A 23,074-nucleotide genomic window follows, 5' to 3' on the forward strand; every position below is an offset into this window, starting at 1 on the left:
TTGTGGCCACACCACGCAGCTTGTGGGATCTTAGTTCCCCGACCAGGGATCGAACCCAGGCCCTGGCAGTGATAGCAGCAAGTTCTAACCACTGGACCGCCAGGGAATTCCCTGTAATAACTTTAAATGGAGTATAATTTATAAAAGTATTGAAACCCTATGCTGCACACCTGAAACTAATATAACATTGTAAATCAACTATACTGCAATTTAGAAAAAGAAACAAAGAGGAGTGTATAATTGAAGATGTAGTATAATGACAAGAATTAATAGAGTAAAAGACAAAATACGCTCATGATAAAAAAGAAAAAATAGTCACTGTGATGGTTAATTTTTTGTTTGTTTGTTTGCGGTACGCGGGTCTCTTTACTGTTGTGGCCTCTCCCGTTGTGGAGCACAGGCTCCGGACGCTCAGACTCAGCGGCCATGGCTTACGGACCCAGCCGCTCCGCGGCATGTAGGATCTTCCCGGACTGGGGCACCAACCCTTGTCCCCTGCATCGAGAGGCGAACTCTCAACCACTGCGCCACCAGGGAAGCCCGTGATGGTTAATTTTATGCGTCAACTTGACTGGTTTGAGGGATGCCCAGGTAGTTGGTAGAACATTATTTCTGAATGTGTCTGTGAGGGTTTCTGGAGCAGATTAGTATTTGAGTTAGTACACTGAGTAAAGAAGACCCCCTCACCAGTGTGGGTAACAAATAGGACACAAATAGGACAGAAGGGTCAATTAGCTCTCTCAGCTTGAGTGGGGATGTTTATCTTCTCTGGCCTTCAAACATCGGCACTCCTAGTTCTTGAGCCATCAGACTCAGACTGGGACTTACATACATCATTGGCTATCCTGGTTCTGAGACCATCAAGCTTGGACTGGGACTATACCACTGGCTTTCCTAAGCCCCTGGCTGGCAGACCAGATCATAGGACTTCTCAACCTCCCTAACCTTGTGAACCAATTCTTCATAATAAATCTCTTTTTATATACCTAAAAAAACAAAAAACCAAACCAAAACAAGAAAACAATCATGTGAGAACACCTGTTTCCCTGCAACCTCAATAACAAAGTTGTCTAACTTTTTTGGATTTTTGTCAATTTGATAGAAAAGATGTTGTATCTTGCAGTAGTTTTAGTTTGCTTTTTTTTCCCTTTCCAATTTTATTGAGATATAATTGACACACAGCATTGTATATGTTTAAGGTCTACAGCATAATGATTTGACTTACACGTATCATGAAATTATTACCACAATAAGTTTAGTGAACATCCATCATCTCATATAGATACAAAATTAAAGAAATAGAAAAAAATGTTTTTCCTTGTGATGAGAACTCTTAGGATTTATGCTCTTAACTTTCACATATAACATACAGCAGTGTTAATTTTATTTATCGTCTACATTTATATCCCTAGTACTTATAACTGGAAATTTGTACCTTTTGATTGCCTTCGGCCAATTCTCCCTCCCCCACCCCCATTTTGCATTTTTATTGTGAGGTTGCACATTTGTTTTGTAGGTGTAAGGGCTATTTTCCTTTGTTTTTCTGTGAACTATCTGAACTTATCTTTTGCCTATTTTTCTACTGGGTTACTGCTCTTCTTGATGTTTAGGAACATTTTTTGGATTATGGATATTTGCTGTTTGTTACAAAATTTGCATTATTTTTTTCCCCTTATTTAAAAAATTAGGGCATAATTTATATACAGCCCAACTCACCCTTTTTAGAGCACCGTTCAATGAGTTTTGACAAATGTATGCAATTGTGTAACCCACCATGACCACAATCAAGATTTAGAATAGTTCCTGTCATTTATCTTTGACTCTACCCATTGTATTCTATTTTGCCATGATTTTGTACTTTTTTTTTATCTGCTACAACCACAACTTAATGTAAACAGTCTCTTTCAACAAATATCTCATAATTCTTTTATGGGGTTTTTTTTTTTCTTTTTTAAAGAAGATGTTGGGGGTAAGAGTTTATTAATTAATTAATTTATTTTTGCTGTGTTGGGTCTTCGTTTCTGTGCGAGGGCTTTCTCTAGTTGTGGTGAGCGGGGGCCACTCTTCATTGCGGTGCGCAGGCCTCTCACTATCGCGGCCTCTGTTGCTGCGGAGCACAGGCTCCAGACGCGCAGGCTCAGTAGTTGTGGCTCAGGGGCCCAGCTGCTCCGCGGCATGTGGGATCTTCCCGGACCGGGGCACGAACCCATGTCCCCTGCATTAGCAGGCAGATTCTCAACCACTGCACCACCAGGGAAGCCCCTCTCTTCTGGGTTTTAAACAAACATTACATAGCCTGAGTGTACATTCTACCTGGTAAGGACACATATAACTAATAAAGTGCATTTTTTTTTCTCTTAAAGCTGTTAAAGCAAAGCTGAATAGGGTTGCTCTTTTTTATTTGAGGGGTTGTGGGACAAGCAGTAGTATTGCAGGAAAGGGGGACCCCTTCCAGGGCCCGAGAGTGGGAAATGAATTGTTCGAGGAGACACACATGCTGACAGAGCAAGAGACTTTATTGGGAAGGGGCACCTGGGTGGAGAGCACCAGGGTAAGGGAACCCAGGAGGACTGCTCTGCCACGTGGCTCCCAGTCTCTGGCTTTATGGTGATGGGGTTAGTTTCTGGGTTGTCTCTGGCCAGTGACTCTGACTCAGGGTCCTTCCTGGTGGCGCACGCATTGCTCAGCCAAGATGGATTTCAGCAAGAAGGATTCTGGGAGGTTGGTAGGACATATGGACTGGAGTCTCCTCTCTCCTTTTGACCTTTCCCGAATTCTTCCCATTGGTGGTAGCTTGTTAGTTCTGCATTCCTTACCAGGACCTCCGGTTTAAGATAACTCATGCAAGTGGTTACTATCGGGCCTGGTGGTTCCCCCAATAGTAGGTTGAAGGTGCAAAAAGGAATATGGCAGCCTTTAAAGGACTTTTGGTAGTTTTGCTATTTCCAATGTGCTACTGAGGGGGATCAGGACACAACACCCCAAAATACTAAAGATCCTTTTGAGTGGAAAGCAACTGAGAAACAGCCAACTCCAGAAAAGCTCCAAAACCAGAGTGTAAATTTCCCTTTTGTAAAGGAAATTTCCATTTTTATAAAGGAGATTTCCATTTGTAAAGGTGTCTTCCTCTCCTGTAGGCAGAGAATGGCCAGAGACTCTTATCATATGAGAGGACTTAAGTCTGCTTAACTAATCCTACTTAAACAAACCTTATTTACCTGGTGCCTTTCCTACAACCGCCCCTCCTCCTTTGCCATAGTCCTAGACCCCTTTCACACTGATAGAAAGATATTTAAAGCCTGGGTCTATCTGCCGCTTTGGGCTTTCCATCATTTTCTGGGAAGCTCCCTCCTGCCTATGTAACAAATCCTTTTCTCTAAATGTGTCTTTTGTCAGTTTAATTTGTATGGCCCTAGAACCTGGACCTAAGAGGATAAAGGAAAAAGTTTCTTCCTCCCCCTGTGACTTCCCCAGGTAAAATGTACATTCAGGCTGTATAATGATCATTTAAAATCCAGAAGAGAAACATATTTGTTGAAAGAAACCGTTGACATAAGTCATGGTTGTAGTAGGTTTTTTTTTTTAAAAAAAGGACAAAATCATGGTAAAATAGAATACGATAGGCAGAGTCAAAGGTACGTGATGAGAAGTGTCCTAAATCTTGATTGTGGTCATGGTGGGTTACACAGTTGTATACAATTGTCAAAACTCATTGAACTGTCTTTATTACTTGCATTTTTTGAGTTTAGCAGGAGATTGAATTTTGCTAGGTTGTTTTTGACAGCAGCAGTCAGTGATACAAAGTTCAAGGATTTGGAGTCATGTCTCACAATGCAAAACCAGCACTCATGCTCTCTGCACTGTGAGAGTCCCTCACAAAACCACAGGAAGTTTCACAAGAGATGGTCAAGCTTGTTTGTTCTTCTCTGGTTGGTGTTACAACACAAGCCCCCGACCCTGCCTCCCAACACTCTCCTTCATGTCAAACCCGGGCTGGTACTTCCCAAATGCCTGGAAGATAAAGTCTTAACTCCTTGGCTTATATTTCTACACCGTGACCCCTCACCTCTCGTCAACTTTTCTTCTCATCTTCAAGTGTTTGAATCAGCCATTTAATAGGCTGTGCTTAAGTTTCTGCTGGTGACCTTTCCTCTTGTCCCCGAACTTCCTACTGTCTTCTCTGCCTGTCTCTCTGCTTTATGTCTCATCAGGTCTCTTCACATTTTCTGATCATTGGTTTATATTTTGATACATTCTTCCCAGATGGCCTTGGCACAGTCTGTCTGTCACCATTATGTAATGGTTCCCTTGGGTATGTTTTTCTCACCAACTGAAGTATGAGCTTTTGGAGAGCAGGGAACCTACCTTACACTTCTTTTATACTTTACCTGGTTTCTCTGGTGCTGTGCACATAGTGAGGTCTGAAATGGTACTTAATGTAACAAAAGAATGGAGGTTACAGAGCACCAGAGGAGAGCAGGGGAGAGCTTTAATCCTCCTCCAGAAATCTAGCCCCATCAGCAATTCGTCTCTTCTTTTTTTATTATGTAACTTTAAAAAAAATTTTATTTATTTATTTATTTTGGCTGTGTTGGGTCTTTATTGCTGCACGGGCTTTCTCTAGTTCTGGGGAGGGGGGGCTACTCTTCGTTGCGGTGCACAGGCTTCTCATTGCAGTGGCTTCTCTTGTTGCAGAGCACGGGCTCTAGGCGTACGGGCTTCAGTAGTTTTGGCTCACAGGCTTAGTTGCTCCGTGCCATGTGGGATCCTCCTAGACCGGGGCTTGAACCCGTGATCCCTGCATTGGCAGGTGGATTCTTAACCACCGTGCCACCAGGGAAGCCCTCTTCTCTTCTTTTATGTGGACAATTTATGTAGCCCAGTTTATGCTGCCCCTCAGGCCTCCTCCATAGAAATTCTGACCATTACGTTTCCTGGACAAAAAAAAAAAGCATTAATATTTAGCTAAAGCAGTTGCCTTAAGACACAGATTTCAAAGTCAGACATTTTGGGCTCTGGGTATAGGTACTATTTACTGAAAAACAGTCCTCACATCTCTGCCTTGTGTTTGTGATAAACGTTCCAAAGTCAACCAGTGTTGAGGAGAATTTTCCTCTACCCTTCAAAGGGTCTTTTGGCTGGTCTAATAATCAAATTGACATCAGACAGATTAACAGGAGAAAAGCAAATTTAATTTCATATGTATGGGAAGTTCGAAGACAGAAGGCTAAAATGAGGTATAGATGCCATCCTGAGCTAAGGAATGGGAAAGGGGCCTGGGTCTTCACCGGGGAGGAGGGCAATTCATAGGACAAGTAGAAGAGCAAAAAATTAAAAATTAAAAAAATTAAAATAAAAAAAAGAGGAAGAGCAGATGTTTGGTAATCAGATGTTTGCCCTGCCATGCTGATAGGTCACGCAGATAAATTTATCTCTGGTAATAATTATCATTCTGGGAAAGACCCCCAATTTAAATTCTTCTAGCTAGTTAAGGCAGAGGCACACGTTTCTCTTGAGCCCGCAGGGTTTTGACTGCCTTTAGCTCAAAATAATCCACATGCCAAAGTGGCACATTTTGGGGAAGCTCGTTCTGAACCCCTTCACCACAGAACTCTCCCAATTCTCCATTCTTCCCTCCACCTCCCACCCCCTTGAGATTAGTTACATTTTAAGCAAAAATTGCAGAAAATGTCCTTTTATTCTTCACAGGTTATAAAATGAACATGTCTGTGGAGAGAACATTGCTTGACAAGTAGGCTCAGCAATGGATAGTGACTTTTTTTTTTTTTTTTTTTTTTTTTTGGTGGTACGCGGTCCTCTCACTGTTGTGGCCTCTCCCGTTGCGGAGCACAGGCTCCGGATGCGCAGGCTCAGCGGCCATGGCTCACGGACCCAGCCGCTCCGCGGCATGTGAGATCCTCCTGGACCGGGGCACGAACCCGCGTCCCCTGCATCGGCAGGCGGACTCTCAACCACTGCGCCGCCAAGGAAGCCCTGTGACTCCTTTTTTAAAATCTCCCAGTCACAGCTCTGCTTTTAGAGGCCCCTGCAAGAGATGATGCCCGTGTGAATGGGCCATAATAATGGTGACTATTCCATGGCCGAATGAATGCAGGTTCTCCCTACCTGTATTCAAAATAAAAGATCTGGAGCTAAAAGCCCTTGGCAGAAGTATCAGGGTAGGGTGGGGACTTAAATTAGTTGGAAGGACTGGTCAAAATAAATATTGGAAACTTCGAAGTCCCAGCCAATTGAATAAGAATAATCATTTCTCTCATTTAAAAACTTCAGATAGCAAATATTTTTCACACAAATACACTCTATTATAACACATTTCAAATCAATTAACTGCAAATCATTCTGGCTGGCAGAAACCTGGTTTTTCTCTGAGGCAGTCTGACTAGGTTGGTTAAGTCCCAAAGGCAATGTAGTACAGTGGTAAGGAGGGCAAACATAGGAGCTGAGACTGTTTCATCCAGGGTAGCTGTTACAGTTACTACATGCTTCTTTTTCATCAGGGGATAACGATGGGGCTTTGGGGGATTAAATGAGTTAATACAGACCAAGCACTCAGAATAGTGCCTGGCACATAGTAAAAGCTAAATAAATGTTCAGTGAATTTTATTTATTTATTTATTTTTAATGAAGTACAGTTGATTTACAATGTTGTGTTAGTTTCCGGTGTACAGAAAAGTGATTCATACACACATATAATTTTTCAGATTCTTTTCCATTATAGATTATTATAAGATATTACATATAGTTTCCTGTGCTATACAGTAGGTCCTTGTTGTTTATCTGTATTTATTTTTGCCTTGTCTGAGTGATCCTCTATGGTAATAATATCTTAGGAATTAAAAAACAAGATACCAATTGCTTCAGGTTTTTTCCTGTAGGATTTCTTTCATTGAATGTGACTAAACTAGTACTTTAATGAAGGCAAACAAAGTATGTTTACGCAGTAAAATTCCCAACTATTTGAGGAACAATGCACCTAATTAAGTTTTAGTTTCAAATGCCCTCTGGAAGTATCTTTCCCAAAATGATTCAAAATGATGTTTTTAATGTTTCGTTTGGGGTTTTGGGTTTTTTTTGCTCATTTGAGGGCAACTAGAGTTTTCGTTCTAGAATTTTCATTCACCATGTATAGGTCCATCTTTTTAGCTTGGCTTATAAAAATTCTCAACTGACCCATATGTAGTTAATGGTAAGTGGGAAATACCAATGAATGTCTTAGACCCCAGTGGTGGTTTTGTGTGGTGTTGGGTTTTTACAATTTATGAAGCTATAGCAAACAAAATTTTATTTTTGCTATAATTGGTTTTTCAGTCTTAAACTAATTTTTACTCTGCGGTATTTTTGCTTGTTTTCTGTTGAGATTTGCATGAGAAAAGAAATGTTTAGGCATTGAAGTGCTAAATGTTTTTTCTCCTGTCTTCATAATTTTCTTTTATACCATCGCAAACACCCAGAGTGCCTAAACCAAGATCATGTTAGATTTTTATCCATCTGGGCCTTATTGAAACTATTCTAGTATTTATTGCCTTTTTAAAATAAAATATTTTTCACAAAATAGTGAGTCTTCAGGTGTTTTAGGGCTGAGGCCCCCTCCTCTTATTCTATAATCCATGGATGAAGTTCCTTGTAGTGTTAAAATGTAATTGTTTAAAAAGTTGCAGTTATTATCTTTTAGTTTCCTTTTGATTTTAAAATTAAGAAATATTCCAGGCATACAGAAAATACCATAAAAAATCTCTTTTCAATACCTATATAAAATATTTATTAACATTTTAACATATTTGCTTTGCTCTTTTCCTTTTTAAAGAAATAAAATGCCACAGCTACAGTTAGAGATTGCTCCCCATTCTTCTTCTGAAGGGAAGCCTTCTCATCTGTCTTTTGTTTATCTTTTAATGGAGACAAGTAATTATCACTTGAGAGTTGTGTTAACTCAAGGGCTTTGAGGGTCCCAGAAAGAAGGTAACATGATAAAGTATCATAATGATAAAGGACTTTTTCATCAGCTATGTGCTTTCCCTTGGCCAGTTCTTATCAGAGTAATGAGGAAATGCAGAAGCCTAAGATGAAATCTACTTGGACACAGACACCAAACTATGGGGTTAATTTGGGAATAATCATGCCAGGTAGTATCCTTTGTGTAAAATATTTTGGCTCATTCTAGTAGGTCCTAGTTAGGTTGGATTAGCAAATCTAGCGATGGGAAAGACCATTTGTTTTTTCTTTCATCTTGTCCTATACACCTGGGTAACCTCCAGGTTCATAGGTAGTGTGTCATTTTCTTGTGTACTGGGGATGTGTCCAAACATGGAAATATTAGCCTTACCTGTAATCATATTAGCTAACGTTAATTGAGTTGTTTTTATGTGCCAGGCACAGTGTATTATGAGCCTCATTTTATTTATTCCCTGTAAGAACTCTTCAAGATAAGTACTGTTATCCCCCATTTTCCAGATATGGAATGGAAGGTTAACCAAGTTAGACAATATGCTGTTGGTTACACCATCTTGGCCTGCATTTCAACATAGGCAGTCTGATTTCCAAGCCCATATAGTTAACCACCAAACACACAGCCTTCCAGATATTATATTGTTTATTTCTGTTGTCATGAACAAAATGGATGTAACAAGAGTGATAGTTGATGCCACAGTCCCTGTTTGTGTTGAGACAGAAGAGTTACTGATTGTACTGGTATAGCTACCCTGGTGCATATCCTCTAAGTATCAGCCCTGAAGTGATGAACTGCCTCATCTTTAAGTTTGAGCATCATGGAATTTTTGAGAGAAATTTTAGCATGTCTCGTTTCCTTTTTTAAAGCCATTTTATTTTATTTTATTTATTTATTTTTAAGCCATTTTATTTTTTTTGTTTGTTTTTATTTTTGTTTTGTTTTGTTTTTTTAAGCCATTTTATTTTTTAAAAATTTATTATTATTATTATTTTAGGCCACACCATGCAGCATGCAGGATCTTAGTTCCCCAGCCAGGGATTGAAACCGTGTCCCTGCACTGGGAGCACAGAGTCTTAACCACTGGACCACCAGGGAAGTCCATAAAGCCATTTTAAAGACCAATCCCTTTGGATGGGGTCTGTTTGTTTCAATGTGAGAGAATGGCCTTTCTAAATTATTTTCAGGGGAACAGTGTATCATTTTGAAAATCTTACTTCTGATTCTCTCTGTGTCTCTACTGATTCTCTCCAATGTCAAGGAGAACAGAACTTGGCAGGAACATGATGAGAGGGACTTTCCAGCAGGAAAAAAAAAAAATGATATGATAGGACTATCTCAAGATAATATGGGCTGACTCAACTGGCTTAAACAGTTTAAAAAAATATATTATCTCACATAACAAGGAGTCCTAATTAGGGCATCTTCAAAGTTGGTTAATTCAAGGACCCGTGCCAGTTCTTTGCATCATTCTGCTTTGCCATCTTTAGCCTCTCCGTTTTGTCTACAAAATGGCTACAGAATTCCCGGGAACCACACTTAGGCATGACAAGATCCAGTGGAAGAGAGCGTTATTTGCTGAGTCTCTTTTCAAGGTGAGGAAAAATTTCCCAAAGGCCACCCAGCTGACGTTCCCTCAGGTCTCAAAGTCTCAACGGCCAGGTCTGTAGGAGACCTGCTCACACCTTAAAGGGATCCCTGGCAAGGGCCATGGGACACCACAACTGACTGAAAAATCAGGCTTTTCTCCCAAGCTGGGATTGGATCACCTTCCCTGGGAGGGGAGGATTCCTGAACTAAAGCCCTTGTTTGGTTAACAAAGAAGTGAGTAGTGGATATTGAGTATGTAACAGGGTCTAATATTTAGGTCAAGAAAGACTAATATTTGCTTGGCCTTATTTTATGCTTAGGGCTTTACATGGGTTCTCTTGTTTAATCCTTAAAGTAAACTAAAGGAGCTAAAACAGGGACATTGTTATTTCCATTTTACTCATGATGAACCTGAGGCAGAGAAGCTAATTAAATTATTAAAGATCACACAAGAGTGAGTGACAGTGTTATTCAAATTCAGGCCTGCCTAACCTCTGAGGCCACGCTTCTTCCACAGGACAAAGGTATCAAAGCAACAGTTGTCTGTCAATGTGACCTTTACTATAAATCTCCCAGATAAATTACCTCACTTTTTAGTATAACTTAAGAATATTACCTACAATTATGGTTACACAAATGTAGTCATAGCATACATGCTGTTTCATGACCTGTTTTAAAAAATACTTGCTAATCTCATGAATGAAAAATGTACGTTGTTGTTTTCATTTGCTTGAGTTTTCATAAGCCTTAACAGTTTATTTTCTGCCCAGCAACCAAAGGATTCCTTTAAAAAGGTAAGTCAAATCATGTCATTCCTCTGCTCAAAACCTCCAGTGGTTTCTCATCTCAGAGTAAAAAGCAAAATCAAAGTCCCTGTAATTGTTTCAAGGTACTATAGGAACAGTAACCTTTCTGTCCCTGTAACCTTTTGTATCGCAATTCTTATAACTCTTCCACTCACCCATGTCAGACACACTGACTTCTCTGCTCTTATTCAAACATGGCAATGCACTCCTGCCTCAGGGCCTTTGCACTTGCTGTTCTCTGCCTGAAATATTTTCCCCAAGGATATCTGCATGGCTAGCTCCTTACCTCCTACATCTTTGCTGAAAAGTGACCTTTTTGGTGAGAGTGTCAACAACCAGTCTATTTAAAACATTCTTCATCTTTCTTCCATAATTTTTTTTTCTTCTTCCATAATTTTTATGTGAGAGTACTTATTACCTTCTGACATATTATATAATTTCCTTATTCATTTTGCCTATCTCCCTCTAACCTTCACTAAAATACATGCTCTCCTAAAACAAAGATTTTTGTCTCTTTTGTCCAGTGATATATCCTGTGCTGAAATTAGTGTTTGGCAGATAGCATGTGCTCAATAAATATTTGTTGACTGAATGAATGTTTTAATTTATAAGTGACTGATAAGGTATTTCTATTTCTCCTTTTTTAAATAGTTTTTATATACTTTAAAAAATATTTATTTATTTGGTTGCACTGGGTCTTAGTTGTAGCAGGCAGCCTCCTTAGTTGTGGCATGCAAACTCTTAGTTGAGGCATGCATGTAGGATCTAGTTCCCTGACCAGGGATCAAAGCTGGTCCCCCTGTATTGGGAGCACAATCTCAACCTCTGCACCATCAGGGAAGTCCCTATTTCTCCTTTTATAAACTGATTGTCATGTCCCTTGCTTATTTTTTCATTAGGTGTTGAAATTCTAATAGATTTATACGAGCTCTTTGTATTTTAAGGATACAGTTATGCACAAAATATTTCCCCCAGTTTTTCCCGGTCTTTTGCCATTATGTGTGTTAAAATATTAAAAATTTTACGTAGTCAAACCTAGAAGTCTTTTCCTCTGTGATCTTGTGTTTTATTAGGACAAGTTGACAAAAGAAAAATTTTACCTCTAAATATATTTAGTCAAAGGGTGAGCTGTGTCTAAATTTTTTTTCTACATTTATTATATTGATATTTGAGTTTCTACTATTTGTGGATATATAGTACTTAAAGAATCTGATTTAAACTTCGTGATTTATAATCACATTTATAGGATTATTTTTCTCCTGGGTGGTTTATTTGGTGAGCAAAAAGGGTTATAACTGTTACTAAAGCCTCTTCTTACAAATTCTTACAAATTCTCCTGTGTATTTGACAGTAAGTCCATTCAGCTGAATTTGGTTGCACACATTTTAGTTATTCCATCCCCTTCCCTGAATTTTAAATGTTAAAAATGCTTAATCCGACATTTTGAATTTTTACAGAAAATTATTAATTTTTTTTTTTTTTTTTTTTTTTTGTGCTACATGGGTCTCTCACTGTTGTGGCCTCTCCCGTTGCGGAGCACAGGCTCCGGACGCGCAGGCCTAGCGGCCATGGCTCACCGGCCTAGTTGTTCCACGGCACGTGGGATCTTCCCAGACCCGGGCACGAACCTGTGTGCCCTGCATCGGCAGGCGGACTCTCAACCACTGTGCCACCAGGGAAGCCCCAAATACTAATTTTATGAACCAAATTTTAAATTCATAATATTTTTTTATCAAGAATACTACCAGGGGAACTGCCTGGCTGTCCAGTGGTTAGGACTCCACGCTCTCACTGCCTAGGGACAAGATTCAATACCTGGTCAGGGAACTAAGACCCCACAAGACACGTGGTGTGGCCAAAAAAAAAAAAAGGTACTAAAGTTTGCCCAAGTGTTTAAAAAAAAAATACTATCAGAAAAATATATGATTACTATGCTGATTTAGGAAACAGAATGCCAATTCTTCTTTCCTTTATTATTTATTGCTTTTTGTTGTTTAAAAGCAGTGCTTCTACTTCATTATTCAATTATGCCTTTTTGGTACACCTGATTCTAATGGTGTGCTGACAGGTATAAAAATTCTGTCCTTTGGAACTTAAAAACAATACCAGGAAAAAATCCTATTTATGGTATGGTGGATCACAAAGCACTTTAATGTATTTTTTCTTTTAATATGTTTCTTCAAAATATTCAGAAACTGCGTAAAATAATTTGTTCTGTGTGGGGTTATTTCCTTCTTTCCATTCACAGTAAAACACGTTGTTTAAATTCTTTAACATACACATGACTCTTAAATTGGAGTATTTAATGAGGATTATGTTAATGAAATAATGGAAACCAAATGACAAAAATCTATCATAAAGTAAGTATATCATCTCATTCCCTTACATTAGGTTATGTACATGGCATACATAGGGATCAGCTTAGACTGGGTGAAACAGTATAGAATTAGAATTCCTGGTTTCTAATTATTCAGTAGCTGTGTGGCTGGGAAGGCTTTAATGTTGCAGCATCTTTAAAATGGGCTGTAACTCCAAGGCCTGCCTCCTGGGGTTGCTGTGAATCCCTTGGGTTAATAGACAACTTTGCAAACTGGATGTAAGCCAGAAGGAAGATAGAGCAGGTATGCAAGCCTTCTTTCTGCCTGAAATAGGATGACTCAAGAGCCAATTCTCTCTTTCTTCTCATCTCTGGGCCAGCTGTCCCTCCCAGCTACTCCACAAGCGACCATGGCTGACAAGGACCAAGCAGAGGACCTAGAAGTGTATCTGAAGATCTTTAGATCATAATGATCCCAGCCCTGCCACCTTACAGCTCCCTTCCTTTCTTTAAGCCTCAGCTGCTCTAGGTGTAAAATGAGCATAAAATAGTCCTAACTACCTTATAGAGTTGTTTTGAGGACTAAAGGAGATAATGCAAGAAAGTTTAGCTATAATGGCTGAAAAATTTGTTTCCTAACCCGTCTCTTCCCCTCCTAAGAAACCTCTCCTAAAGTCGGCTTACTGAAACCGGCAGGGCTGAAACTTCAAAACAACCTTTCGGTCAGGATCTCTGCAAGGAAATTAGTGTGATTTAAATCAATTCAATAACACCAAGGTGTAAATGGCTAACATCCACAGGTGGCTTGGAGGAAAAATTTGCATTTTAAAAGAGGATTAGCTGACAGAAAGGATTCAGAAAATAGGGATTTTTTTTTTTTTTTTTTTTTGAGGAGGGTGAATAGAGTTCCCTGAACCCTTCACCCTAACGCTGAAATCATGCCTTGTAGGTTTAAAGAGGATTGTGGAAGGGGACATTTAAAAAGCACGTTTAATTAATACGTACTCGAACTGCAGAACTAGTTCACCCCCCTTCGCACCACGTGGCCTCAAAGATCATAATGACCTTGGCGGTCCTTATCTGGGAATGAACCCTCACTAGAAAGAAGGGCGAGAGGGAAAGACCGAAGCTCAACTGAATTTCCGGAAAGGATGTTTTCATTTGAATAAACTCAAGCCAGTCGTTACCTCCCCATTCGTCTCAGCTAACTTTTAACTCTCCTGGAGGGCCGAGTTGCCGGAATTCAGGACGGGGCGAAATGGCTGCGGGACGCCTGAGGGTCTTGTGGGGGGGGTCTCTCGGCCGGGCAATCTCCACTGCCACCAGCTGGACCCCGAAAAGGGGCGAGCAGTGCGGGGACAGCGGAGAAATTTCCCTGCTCTGCTTGGGCCCTCCCCCAAACCCGAGTTAGCCGGGCGTGGGGCGGGTGGACTGATCTCAGAGGAATTGGCAGGATCCGGGAGGCTGGGGAAGCGACCGGGAGCACAGACGCAGCCATCGTGGCGGGGCTCCCGGGGTTCCCCAAATACAGCTAGGGAAGAGCAGCACGCCTGGAACAAGCCGGCTGCACCGCCCCCACCTGCGGCCGCGCTGGGAGTGCCCAAGCAGCGTGCGGAGCGTCCCGGGCCTTTCGGGGCGGGGCCCCAGGGGCGGGGTCGCAGGGAGCTTCAGGGCCCCAGCCGCGCCCATAATCGGGCCGGGAAGCCGGGAGGCGGCAGGAGGGGCGCGGACGGCCGAATTGAGCGGCGGCCGCAGCTGCAGCAGGACGGCCCGCCGGCGGCTCGGGGCCGCGCGCCGGGAACCTCGCGGGGCGGGCGGGCGCGACACCCCCTGCCTGGCCGCCAGCTCCCCGGGGAGGCGGCCCGCGCGCGACGGGACCAGCAGCATGAGCAGCGGCTACAGCAGCCTGGAGGAGGACGCCGAGGACTTCTTCTTCACCGCCAGGACCTCCTTCTTCAGGAGAGCGCCCCAGGGCAAGCCCCGCGCCGGCCAGCAAGTGAGTGGCGTGCCCGGTAGGCGCAGTAGCCGGCGCTCGGTCGCTCCCGGGGAGTCCCGGCGCGGCGGGACCCCCAAGTCCACGGGTCTCCGCGGGGCGCGTGGGGGGATGCTCGCGAGGGAGGAGGAGGAGGAGGAGACCTCCGAGAAGGGATTTCTGTCTTTCCGGATGCCGGGGTAGTGCCTTGAGCTTGCGCGTGCGGGCGTGCGCGGGGCTCCCTGGGGAGGGAAGCCGGAGGGAGGGCGGGGAGGCGGAGGGTCCGCTCCCGCCTGCTGCGGCAGATGGTCTCAGTTGCTCTGCCTCCGGCGGTCGGCGGCTGGGGGGGCAGTTCTGAGAGCCAGGAGGCGTCCGCCGGCCACTCCCCGCTTTTCCTCTGCGCCTGGGGACGCCCTTCGCCCCCTCGCGGGCCTCACGCCGGCCCCCACTATTAGTCCGTTCCCTGGCCTGTGGCCCCTGGAGTGGCCTGGGGGCCGTGTAACACCCGGGAGAGGACGTGGGGACCTGGCCTCCCCTACCTTCCCGGTCCAGGCGCCTCTCGTGGCGGTATCGGTGGGGAAGCGCTGAGAGGAACGCCTGGCCAGACCAGAGCAGGCGTTCATTAAATCTTGGTAGCGGGAGTCAAGGTTGTGCGGTTCCAGTAAAGTCAATTGTATAGGTGCCTCGAATGTTTTGCAAACAAGTTCCGGTGCTAGGTAGGATCGGCCGGCGAGAGCTGAGCCTTCGGCTGGTTTCTTCCTTTTTTGGAGGAAGCGTGCAGTGTGGGAAGCATGACTTGGGAGAAGATGGGAAGACTTGGGCCGGTTTCGCCGACCGTGACAGTGTCAGGGAGGTTACCCCGAAACGGGACACTTGGGCAGACTTCGAAGTCGGGCGCTTGAACCCCGCGGCCTCCTGGCCCTGGGAGCCACACCAAGGAGGCCCTGCCAACCCTGACGTGCTCGTATCAGATGAGAGAAGGCTGGACCGGAACAAATTGGTTGCTCTTAAAAAACAGTAGGCGCGCTCCAGACATCGCCATCAGACTTACTTCTAGAGACTAGAAGCAAGGAAAATCGTTCAGGGCCGGGTGATGCCTTCTGGGAGGGGTGAGGACGGAGTAATGTGTCAGGGTTTCCTTGCCAGACTTTTAAAGTTTATTTAACCACTTTATGAGGTCAAATTTCTTGTTACGATTCGGAAGTTTTTTGAACCTCTTAACTTTCAAACCAGAAGAAGGGGGGAGAGGGGAGAGGGAAGGGCAAGAGTGAAGTCGGGTACCCTTATTCAGTAGCAGTTAACCCCAAGTGAAGTTCTGGTTCAGTAGGTCTCTGTTCTTTATTGTTTCTAAGGCTTAAAGCCATACTATTTACTAGTCATTTTAACCTGAGGCTGCTGTAACGAGTGCCGCGAGCTAGGTGACTTCAACAAGTATGTGTTTCTGACAGTTCTAGAGGCTACAAGTCTGAGATCTGGGTGCCAGCATGTCGGGTTCTGATGAGGGCCCTTTCCTGGCTTGCAGACAGCCGACTTCTGGCAGTGTCCTCACCCGGAGAAAGGGCTGCCTCTTTCCCGCTTAAGAGGACACTCATCCCATTGTGTGGGGGGCACCCTCAAGACTTGGTTACCTCTCAAAGGCCCCGCATCCCAAATCCTGTCACATTAGGGCTTCATCATGTGAACTGGGCAGGGGTGGGGCAGAAACATTCGGTCCATAGCAAGTGAAATCTTATTTTTAGTGGAGTGTATTTTAAGGACAGGAGTTTGCTGTGAGGTTTCGAAGTCAGAAATAACCACCCTCCAATCACTCGTAGAAGGATTGCATTTCCTTGTGCTTTTTTCACTTTGCTTTTCTCTTTCTTTCTCGACCTCCCCTTTCTTTCCTTTCTCTACTTTCTTGCTGTCATCATTTGACACTTGGAATAGAGATTGTCAGAGATGGTTGTGGTAGTTTGAAGTCCATTCCGGAGGTGACTAGTATCTCCAAAACACTAGCTGGTCTTGAATTCTCCAGGTGTGAGATGCTCCTTGACAAGGGCCGAAGTATCCAGGTTGAACTTGTATGAAAACGCTTTAAAGGTAAAAATAGGACTTCTCTGGTGGCGCAGTGGTTAAGAATCCACCTGCCAATGCAGGGGGGACATGGGTTCGAGCCCTGGTCCGGGAAGATCCCACGTGCCGCGGAGCAACTAAGCCCGTGCGCCACAACTACTGAGCCCACGTGCCACAACTACTGAAGCCCGCACGCCTAGAGCCCGTGCTCCGCAACAAGAAACCCACACACCACAACGAAGAGTGGCCCCCGCTCGCCACAACCAGAGAAAGCCCGTGTGCAGCAACGAAGAACCAACACAGCCAAAAATAAATAAAATAAAAAAATTTATTTAAAAAAAAGTAAAAATATTTTTTTCTGGGTTTATACACGGTGTTTCTATGTTACACTCATTAACTTATGTAATATTCATCTAGTATATATATATTATACTCATTTAATGTTACTTATTTAGTATTTAGAATTGGTTTGACATCAATATGTATTTTGAAGATTGTGCTGAAAATCAGGACAGTAAGACCTAGACCTTTGCTTAAAGAGCTTCACAGTATATTCTGAAACTTTATTGCCTGTGTATTTCCCCTTCTAACATAACACATACAGGGTGCTGAGTTAGAGGACTTATTTGCCAGTTGGAGAAGGTGTTCTAACTGAATTTTTGTGGGCATTTGGGTTTATTTAGAGTGAGTCTGTTAAATTCCTGATAAGATTTGTGAGTTAAATTTAAAGCAAGGCGCTCTTAATACAGAACATTTCTTTTACCTGAGGTTAGATAAGCCTTTTTTCATTTTTTTACGCTGGTGATTGTAAGAATTAGGTGGGCACTCCTGCCATATGGTGTAGAAGTGAAATTTATCGTTTCTTCAGAGAGTTGGAAAGAGAAGTGTTGTCAGAAGGATCTATTATTGATAATAGTGAGTTTTTTTGGTGCTATACCACCTGGTGGAAAAGCCGGGAAAATGTGGTTTCTAGAACTCTTGAAAATATCCAGGGAAAGCAAGATGTTTGTGGTAAAAGCAGGATGGGGAGAAAGGGGGTTGAGAAATTTCTTTCTTCTCTTGCCAGGCAAAGGAACATAGCCCAACTTCTTTCTTTCTCCAAGAATACCAAAAATGTTATTTTCTTTCTTATTTTATATTGGTGCCCTCTTTAAGAAAGAAAAAAAAAAAAGGAAAAGGCTTAAAAACCGGTCTGAAAGATATAGAGGGAATGAACATGTGTGGCTTTTTGGTGGTAGTTTGAATGTCATGCTTACTGCTGTATCCCCAGGGCCTCCATCAGTAAATATTAGTTGAAATGAATGAATTCTTTCCTGGTTTGATAATTGTTGGCTCTTTATGGGTTTTCAATGTACCCTGTCTCATGATTCTTCCAAGAATCCTCTGAACATTAACCTAATGAAAGGTTAGGCCTTGTTAAGTGGTTCACCAAAGACCTCCATTTAGGTGGGGGAAAGGCAGAACTCGTTTTCCTGACTCAAATTCCGGTCTCCTTTTTGCTGCTTCTGGGCTATAAAAATAATTTTTTTTTTTTTTTTTTATTTTTGGCCGAACCATGCGGCATGCGAGATCTTGGTTCCCTGACCAGTGATCGAACCTGCACCCCATGAAGTGGAAGTGCTGAGTCTTAACCACTGGACCGCCAGGGAAGTCCCCCAAAAATATATATATATTTTTTTGCGATACACAGGCCTCTCACTGTCGTGGCCTCTCCCGTTGCGGAGCACAGGCTCCGGACGCGCAGGCTCAGCAGCCGTGGCTCACGGGCCCAGCCTCTCCGCGGATTGTGGGATCTTCCCAGACCGGGGCAAGAACCTGTGTCCCCTGCATCGGCAGGTGGACTCTCAACTACTGCACCACCAGTGAAGTCCCCCCAAAATAATTTTAATATTCCATTTTCCTTTTGCAAAATGGACATCTATAATTTAGGAGTTTCTTAAAACTTTGACACCCGGTAGGTGTCATTCATATATCTTCATTACAGTGTTCATAATTCATACTTTTGAATTCACCATTTTGTTTCATGCAGAACCAAGAATGTCAACAGTCTGTTACCATAATTTTCCTTTTCTACACATTCAGGCTTCCAGGAGTAGAAATGGACTAAAATTGTTGGACTTCCCTGGTGGCACAGTGGTTAAGAATCTGCCTGCCAGTGCAGGGGACATAGGTTCGAGCCCTGGTCTGGGAAGATCCCACGTGCCGTGGAGCAGCTAAGCCCGCGCGCCACAACTACTGAGCCTGCGCTCTAGGGCCTGCGAACCACAACTACTGAGCCTGCGTGCCACAACTACTGAAGCCCGCGCGCCTAGAGCCCGTGCTCTGCAGCTAAAGAAGCCACCGCAATGAGACGCCTGCGCACAGCAATGAGAAGCCCGTGCACAGCAATGAGAGAGTAGCCCCCGTTCACTGCAGCTAGAGAAAGTCCGCCCACAGCAGCAAAGACCCAACACAGCCATAAATAAATAAAATAAATAAATAAGAAATGGACTAAAATTATTAATATAATCTGTCAGCATGTCTTATTCTGCTTTTTTTGTAAGCTAAGGCTTGAGCCTTGTGTAGATAATAGGAATAAGACATGACACTGTGATCGCTTTAGAATTAGAATAGTCAGGAAGTCTTGAAGAACTTTAAATTGTCTTCTGAACCATCCACGCTTTTAAAAAAGTTAAACTGAAGAATGGTTTAATAAGGCAAGCCTGTGAGACTCCGCATAACAGGCCTCAAGTTTGCCCCTGGGTTTTTTCCTTATCATAATTTAAATATTTCTGTGGTTCTCTGGTTCTGTGTCTTATTGCTAGAATCAACAGTAATGAGTTGCACTGTTTTATTCAGTGTTTCCATTCATTAGAAGTTTTGGTGATAGACCGCGGGGGGTAGGGATGCAAAGAACAATGGTTTATAACATTAAAGGTATTTCGGTTAAACTTTTATACTAACATTGAATCCCTATATTACTGAATATAAACATTCCCAGCAGTCAGTTTTGCCGGGTGCACAGTCATGTGCACATTTTGTTGCCGTGTCCAATATATTCTGTCCTTGCACAGTATTAATCCATTGGAATTTTGTGTTTGTGTGAGCAGGACTCAAAGAGACACATTCCTCTAACTGAATTTCAGAAGGAAATTAGTCACCAATCTTATATACCTGCATACATGAGCAATACACTTTCTACCTCATTTCTTCTTCTGGCTAATTTTTAGGATTTGGAATTATTTGGAAAGCAGTGACACAAAACATTTACGAAAAGAAAAGCTAAAAATATCCAATAATGTGGTTATTCTTTTTAGACTTCCTTTGGCAGTCAGTGCATGTCATACTGTAAACATTCATTTTTCTGGGACAAAAATATTAGGCTGACCGAATGCTTTCTAGTGTGGCCTGATCACCAGCTTCTAGCCCAGAGCAACAGTTCTTGCTTACTGCCAGCTTCCCACATAAATATCTGCCTTTTGATAAAGGCCCCAGTTCGAGGCTTGTGTTTCACTTCTGATTTGTCCCAGGGTCATTAGCTAGCCAGACCCCTCTTTGGAAGGCATGGTGAAAGACAACATTGGATATTATAAGATATATGCTTGCAAAGGTACGTCTTGGCTAACTTGGCTCGTTTGCGTCCTTGTCTCATTGAAGAGCTGATATATATGTTGCCTTGTGGGAGGTTTTATTCTGGCTCAGCAAGTATTGCCTATATCATATGTTATATAACAAGGCTCAGCTTATTGTTTGCTCTCTGATGCAGCAACTTTTAACTAACAGCCTGTAACTAGGACCCTAGTCTTATTAAGCCTTCTTCAGTTGCCTTCAGTATCCAAGTTATTCCCCATCACAGAACCTGGGCCTGGAATTGCTTCCCTTAGTTCCTCTTCCCTTGTCAGCTTCCGTGTCACCTTCCCAGAGAAGTCTTCCTGAACCACCAATCCGAAGTAGGCACCCTTCCCTCTTAAAGTCCTCTGCTCTTTCCCTTCATAGCAAAAATTATAATTTGTTATTATATTTTGTTTAGGACAGAGACTAACGCGTTTACCCAGGGTCTAAAATAAATACCTGGCAGTTAGTAGGAGATGGAATGAATGGAAGCCTACTCATCATTCTGGATGGAAGTCCCAGTACTTGGTACTGTGCGTTTTCCTTTACACACAAATGTACACAGTTTCCCCCCTCTCCCAACTAGACATAAGCCTCCACAGTATCTTAGCCATTTAAAAAAGGATGATATTGTTATCAACAGGTATCAGATATCTGTTGATCTGATATCAACAGATTGATATCTGTTACTTCTAGTTTAGATATAACGATTTTTTCCCTTACTTTAAGAAAGCCACTCATTCATTCATGCAACAGATGAGTTTATTTTTGCAAACAGTTTATTTTTGCTGTGAATGGAAAGAGTAGAAGGCTGAGGGGAGGGGTGTGTACTTCGGATTGGTGATTCAGGAAGACTTCTCTGAGAAGGTGACAGGTAAAGAGGATCTGTATCTCCCCCCCCCACCCCCCCACCCCGCCCAAATCTGGCTCTGGGGACAGAGCAGTGAAAAAATAATGTCCCTAGCCTCATTTAGTAAATTTTAAAAAGCTTATCAAATACACAAATTAAAGCATCTCTCATTTTTCTTTAAAGAGCTAGCTCCTTTAGTAAAAGGGGCCTTTTAACTGTTTACAGTTTTTCAGGAATCACCCCTATTGTGCAAAGTCTGGTAAAGCTATTACATCTATTTAGATGGAGACGTTGGCTGAGAAACAAGCCACATTTCTCTGTTGACATCTGTTGTCAACTTGTAGATCATTGTGTTCCAGCAGAAACATAATCATCCTATAGTTAGTTCTGGTTTGCCTCTCAGTGGCTAGGCGAAATGGTTTTTGTTTACTTGCTATATACATATTTTTCATGGAGAGGGCCCAGATACACACTAGGAAAGAGATGTCAGAGTCCATAAAAAAGATTAAAATGTGAAATAAATGTAAAAATGTCACAAACTAGAAGTGGCCATCATTCTAAAACTGTGCTGCCACATAAGGTAGTTATTCGCCACATATGGCTGTCAGCACTGGAAATGTGGCTCACCTGATTTGAGAGAGGCTGTGAGTCTGAAATACATACTGGATTTCCAAGACAAAGGAAAGAATATAAAATATGCCACAATAATTTTTTAATATTGATTACGTGTTGAAATAATACTTAGGATATATTGAGTCAAATAAAATTAATTTTTACCTGTTTATTTTTTAACATGGCTCTTAGAAAATTTTAAGTTAGTGGCTTGCGTTCTATCACTGTTGGACAGTGCTGTTTGCGCTAACTCTTGCCAGGGGTGTGAATCTCCATCCTTGAGATGGCTGCAGGTGAATGGATGTGGTACCAGCCAGACCCACTGGGAAGATTTTTCTTTGTGAAGAGGAACTTGCCATTTGCTGTTTGGTATAGTTTCTTTTCAGCCTAGCTTAGGTCACACATACAAGCATTTTGAGATTGTGAAACTTTTGTGTGTGGGGACTTCCCTTTTTTTCACTCGTGAGCTGATAGGATAAAACCATCCTTATGGCATTCTAGCTGCAACTGTGCCTTCAGTGTACAGAGGAGAGGGCTCATTCTTTCATAGAGTATTAACACAGCCAGAGTAATCTGCATTTTATAGGCTGTAGTTGCTCACTGCTGCTACATGATTCCATCAGCTAAGATAATTTACCAATTATATATTGCAACACTCAGTTCTTTTGCCAGATACTAAACAAAGTGAGATAATAAGAGAAGGAAAAAGGATGAGTTGGGCAATTGGAGACCAGAAGAATAGATTTAGAAGATCTTGGATTTAAAAGATTTAGAATGTAAGCAGCAAAGTGTTTTCATGAAATTAATGCAGGTTGGGCAGAGTGTGTGTGTGTGTGTGTGTGTGTGTGTGTGTGTGTGTGTGTGTGTGCGCATTGTGAAAGGAGCTTCCTAAATTCATTTCCCAACTGTTTATTGAATATTCACAATGGCCTAGGCTGTGCTAGGGATTCAATGAACAAACCAGATTGAAACCTGCTCTCATGCCGTTTAGTTAGATCAACTCTTATCCATGGTAAAGAGCAAGATCTGAGTCCAAAATTTGGCTCCATGTTTGTTTTGTATATGCTGAAAAAATGAGTAGTTTCTCATATGCATGTCATTTGTACTGGAAAGGTTTTAAGATTTTATAAATAGAGCAATATGTTCTTAAATTTTTTTTTTTTTTTTTTGTGGTATGCGGGCCTCTCACTGTTGTGGCCTCTCCCGTTGTGGAGCACAGGCTCCAGACGCGCAGGCTCAGCGGCCACGGCTTACGGGCCCAGCCGCTCCGCGACATGTGGGATCTTCCCAGACGGGGGCACGAACCCGTGTCCCCTGC

The 23,074-nt window shown here is 42.5% G+C and overlaps 1 protein-coding gene across 3 annotated transcripts in view; it reads left to right on the forward strand.

Moving 5' to 3' along the window:
- The window catches only part of RASSF3 (Ras association domain family member 3), a 152,101-nt gene that overhangs the window by 64,470 nt on the left and 64,557 nt on the right, over positions 1-23,074 (forward strand). The window contains exon 1 of one of the 3 annotated variants that reach the window (XM_067697228.1): positions 14,174-14,675. The exons of the other annotated variants lie outside the window; for them this stretch is intronic. Coding sequence (XP_067553329.1) covers positions 14,565-14,675 — 111 coding nt within the window. The 5' untranslated portion in view covers positions 14,174-14,564. Of the gene's footprint in view, positions 1-14,173; positions 14,676-23,074 lie in introns of those variants that run through there. 3 annotated transcript variants of the gene reach the window in all.

This window comes from Pseudorca crassidens, chromosome 11 (assembly GCF_039906515.1).
Source record: "Pseudorca crassidens isolate mPseCra1 chromosome 11, mPseCra1.hap1, whole genome shotgun sequence".
Lineage (NCBI taxonomy): Eukaryota > Metazoa > Chordata > Mammalia > Artiodactyla > Delphinidae > Pseudorca > Pseudorca crassidens.